Raw genomic sequence first — 4,944 nt, 5'->3', positions numbered from 1 at the left:
GGGGGGAGAAGCGGTGTTCCCTGGAGCAGAGGTTACTGAGGCGAGAGAGGGAGGTTAGTATCCAGTCTGGTTGCCTGGGAAGATGCACAGGATGCACAAAATGCTTGGGTGAGCGCGAGGGGACACTAGGTAAAGGGATCAGCCTCTAGGGAAGGAGCCCAGCGCTCGTCCAAGGGCTCACCAACAGCGCAGGCGCCCGTTAACGGACGCGGGGGAGGCGGGGCGAGAGGGCGACGTGCCCAGCTATTGGCTACGCCAGCTGCTCGTCCCCGAGAAGCGCTATGACTCGGTCCGCAAAGCGCCACCTGCCTCCGGCGCTGGCGCTAGGGATTTCTGAGTTCTCCCTCCGCGGGTTGGGGCTCCGGGGGCGTACGTGCGCGGGGTTCAGGAAGGCAGAGGCCGAGTCCCCGGACCAGGTGGTCCTGCAGAATTCGGAATCCTCCGCCCGTCTGGGCGCCCTCTGTCCACCGTGGCGCCAAGCGGACTCGTTGACGTCCGCTGCGGCGGAGGGGTCGCGCGGGGCGCTACGTTGGAATCAGTAGACGCGAAAAGTTCTTATTCGCGGAGGCGGCCGGCTCGTTTTCTCGCGGCAGCCGACGAGTCAGGGGCCGTGGGCTCTCGGGTTGGGTCCTCGCATGGTGCAGGGGAGCAGAAGGGCCTGCTAGTCTTGGGAGGGGAGCTGAGGTACCTGTCGCGGCCTGCAGTTTCCCCGCCAGCCGGGCGGAGGCCGCACACACCTTGCTGACGGGGTGGGAGGGGAGGGCCGGGTTTGTGGGTGCTGTAGGTCTGCGACCGGCGCAAGCCCTGTGGCAGCTTCTGCCTCAGGCACAGTCAGGACGGGTTTCGGTTTGGGCCTGTCAAAGCATGAAGAAAGGCAGATTTTGTTCAGAAGCCCTTCCTTCTCTAACAGGCTTAACCTGTGTGTGCTTCAGCAGCCAGAAAGCTGCAGCTGTGCCCATTCGAAGTCAGAAAACTGCAAATGCGCCTCCTAGAGGCTAGTCTTATAATTGGCTACACCGGCTGGAAGGGGCGATGCTGTGCGAAGCTTGAAATTCTTGGGGGCGGCGGGCAGATCGGTCCGAAGATCTATGCTTAAAGGAAGCTGTCTCTGAAGACGTCAGTAGAAACCTGTACTGAAGGCTTCTCTTGTTAGGGAAAGCGTATATATTTAATGTTCAGAGTCTCTTCCACGTCCGTTTATGGTTACAGATAATTGCTTATTAATTAAACAGAAGGGAGAATAAATGTGAATTCTCAGTACTAAGTAAGCTAATCTTTTAGTTTTTCTAGGGGCTCTTTTTTTGTGACCACAATGAAAAATTTAGACGATGATCTGATAAATGGCAAACTTCCCAAGCTCAGGAACTCAAAAGAATGGTTGGAGCCACAGCCACTTTCTTTCATGGAGGTACAATAGGATGGCATTTTGAAGTTTTATACTTGGGTCGTTGCACTGAGAAGTGGCTTAGGATGAATATATTATTTTTGTATGTTTCTATCGTCAAAATGAACATATTCAGTACCCCCGAAAAGTTTCTTCATTGTGTCCCTTTGTAATCCATCCCTGCCTTTCTCTAATTATAGTTTCTTTTGAATTAAAAAAAAAATTTTTTTTTTTTTTGGCTGCACCCATAGCGTGGGAAATTTCCGAGCCAAGGATGGAACCCAAACCACAGCTATGGCAAAGCCAGGTCTTTAACCTGCTGAGCCCCACAGGAAAGTCCTAAAATTTTTTATTCGAATGGAATATTGTGGTGTGTGTTCTTTTTGTCTGGCTTCTTTCACGCAGTATAATTACTTTGCAATTCATCCATGTCGTTGCATGTGTCAGTACTTCATGCTTTTTCATTTCTTTTTTATGCCGAATCCTGTATATCCCAGTTTGTCCATTCTATTGTTGGATATTTAGGTTGTTTTACAGTTTTTGGCTATAGCAAAGTTAGGAACATTCATGTACATGTCTTTGTATGGATATATGTTTTCATTACTCTTGGGTAAATACCTAGTTGTGAAATGGCTAGGTTGTATGCTAAATGGATTTAACTTTATGAAACTGCCAAACTGTTTCCCAAAGTTATTTTTTTTAATTATTTTTTTATTTTTTGTCTTTTTGCTATTTCTTTGGGCCGCTTCCAAGGCATATGGAGGTTCCCAGGCTAGGGGTCTAATCGGAGCCTACACCAGAGCCACAGCAACTTGGAATCCGAGCTGCGTCTGCAACCTACACCATAGCTCACAGCAACGCCAGATCCTTAACCCACTGAGCAAGGCCAGGGATCAACCCCGCAACCTCATGGTTCCTAGTCAGATTCATTAACCACTGCACCACGATGGGATCTCCTCCCAAAGTTATTTTATATTTCCACTAGCAGTGTATGAGAGTTCCAGTATTTCATATCCTAGCCAACATTTGGTGTAGTTTTTGCGTGCGCGTGTTTATGTATGCAATCTTTCTAAATCATATAGAGTGACATTTTACTTTTTTTTTTTGGCTGTGCTTGTGGCATACAGAAATTCCTGGGCCAGAGATTGAACCCAAGCCAGGGCAGTGACAAGGCCAGATCCTTAACTGCTAGGTCTCCAGGGAACTCCATCTCATTGTGTTTTTGTGTTCGGTCTTTTTTCCACAGCTGCACCCATGGCATATGGAGGTTCCCAGGGGTCAAATCGGAGCTATAGCTGCTGGCTTACACCACAGCTACAGCAATGCCAGATTTGAGCCACGTCTGTGACCTACACCACATCTCATGGCAACTCTGGATCCCTAACCCACTGAGCAAAGCTAGGGGTTGAACCCACATCCTCATGGATACTAGTTGGGTTTGTTAACCACTGAGCCACGACGGGAACTCCCCTCATTGTGTTTTTAATTTGCATTTCCCTAGTGACTAAGGATGTTGAGGATATTTTCATGTCTTATTTGAATTTAGAGTTAGACACATTTGAGTGTGAATTCTGGGCTCAGTGTAGGATTTTCTAGGCTTGCTTTCTTTTGCTTAACTCCCTTGAGCCTTAATTTCCTTGTGTGTTAAAGGAAGGGTTACTTCTTAGATTTTGAGACTTTTACTCTTTTGTTTTGGAAAACAAGAGTAGTGCAACTGAAGACAACTAATGCCAATGCCAATTTGAGAATATTTTATTTTTATGTAATTATGAGAGGATTTCAAAGCCCCATTCCATCTTTCACTTTGGCAATCTTTTATTATTATTTTTTTCCATTGCAGAAAAATTTTAGCATAGAAGCCGTTTCTTAAATGTATACATTGATGGAGTTCCTGTCGTGGCGCAGTGGTTAACAAATCTGACTAGGAACCATGAGGTTGCAGGTTCAATCCCTGGCCTTGCTCAGTGGGTTAAGGATCTGGCATTGCCATGAGCTGTGGTGTGGGTCACAGATGTGGCTCGGATCCCGCGTTGCTGTGGCTCTGGTGTAGGCCAGTGGGTATAGCTCCGATTGGACCCCTTTCCTGGGAACCTCCATATGCTCCGTGGGAGTGGCTCAAGAAAAGACAAAAAAAAAAAAAGTGTATAATTTGATGGCATTAATTACATTCACATGTATGCTGAAAATCAACCTTTTATTAATTTTTTTCTTTTTGGTCTTTTTAGGGCCAAACCGTGGCACATGGAAGTTCCCAAGCTAGGGGTCTAATCAGAGCTATAACTGCCAGCCTGCACCACATCCGCAGCAACGCAGGATCTGAGCCACATCTGCAACCTGTACCACGGCTCTTGGCAATGCTGGATGCTTAACTTGCTGAGCAAGGCCAGTTCTCATGGGTACTTGTCAGGTTCATTACCACTGAGCCATGGAAACTCCAACCTCTTGTATTTTCTGGCAGATATTTAATTGTGGAAGATTTGTTATGAATTGGAAAATTTTAATTTTATGAACTGTTTCCTAAAGATTGTATTGCTTTAAAATATTGAAAATATGACTTGTTTATTAAAAAATTTACTAATATTTGATAGCTCAAATAGAATCCATTAATGACAGTGAATTCAGATAGAGGCCTGATTGTATCACTTTATTGGATGTGAAAAGAGATGGGTTTTACCTACTGTGTGACTCTTGGCAAGTCATTTGACCATCATGGAACTCAAAATGTCTGTGACCTGCCCTAGAATGAACTGTAGCTGAGAGAAGAAAGATTCAGTTCTTTTGAAAGTACTTGATGATATATGATTTAAGGTAGAAAAATGGAACTTAAAGAGAACTTTCCAGGGATATGTATGTCACATAAAATATTATGAGTCTAGGTAGTGGTATTAATAGAATTTTAAAAATATTTGATTTTCAAAGTTTCATTCTGTCATTTTAGGTGTTAGCCAAAGAAGATATTGATGCAGCTATTCAGTCAGTATTATACAGAGAAAATTATGTAATTAAGGTAAGAATTGGCTACAGAATGTCTCTCAGTTAAAAAAAACTTATTTTTCCATTTTAGATGTAGTACACTGTCATAAAAACTTTAGAAAACATTTAAAACACTCATTAGCCTTTACATTTGGCTTTAATCTCTGAGATTTTTTAAAATATACTTTTCTTCATATACTTTGTGGGAATTCCTTATAAGAGTTTCCTCCTGCTCACTTGTTTCTTCATTTTAGTGGGGTCTGTGGAGTCACTGTGTATTCTTAATAGCTTTAAGAGTTGTTATGGGGACACACTAACCAATTATTACTCAGGTGAACATAGGTAAGAACAAGGCTTTAGCTGTAGCAGGATGGGCTTAATTATAAGACAAGATATCCTTGTGAAGTATATAAAACATTGGAGTGAGTAACTTTTTTTTTTTTTTTTTGTCTTTTTTGCTATTTCTTTGGGCTGCTCCCACAGCCTATGGAGGTTACCAGGCTAGGGGTCCAATCAGAGCTGTAGCCGCTGGCCTGCACCACAGCCAGAGCAACAAAGGATCCGAGCCACGCTTGCAACCCACACCA

The 4,944-nt window shown here is 44.3% G+C and overlaps 1 protein-coding gene across 3 annotated transcripts in view; it reads left to right on the top strand.

Annotated features, from left to right (window-relative positions):
• LOC100738909 (protein FAM228B) overlaps window positions 271-4,944 on the top strand; it is a 40,771-nt gene continuing 36,097 nt past the window's right edge. Inside the window, exons 1-3 of one of the 3 annotated variants that reach the window (XM_021088368.1) lie at window positions 341-684; window positions 1,282-1,408; window positions 4,323-4,391. In XM_021088368.1, the coding sequence (XP_020944027.1) occupies window positions 1,313-1,408; window positions 4,323-4,391 (165 nt within the window). In that variant the 5' untranslated portion in view covers window positions 341-684; window positions 1,282-1,312. Of the gene's footprint in view, window positions 1,409-4,322; window positions 4,392-4,944 lie in introns of all 3 variants that reach the window. The other 2 variants (XM_021088366.1, XM_021088367.1) reach the window with 2 other exon arrangements.

The sequence above is a fragment of the Sus scrofa genome, chromosome 3, assembly GCF_000003025.6.
Source record: "Sus scrofa isolate TJ Tabasco breed Duroc chromosome 3, Sscrofa11.1, whole genome shotgun sequence".
Classification (NCBI taxonomy): domain Eukaryota; kingdom Metazoa; phylum Chordata; class Mammalia; order Artiodactyla; family Suidae; genus Sus; species Sus scrofa.
Note: the sequence above shows the minus strand (reverse complement) of the source record. Positions and strands in the feature narration are given on the sequence as shown.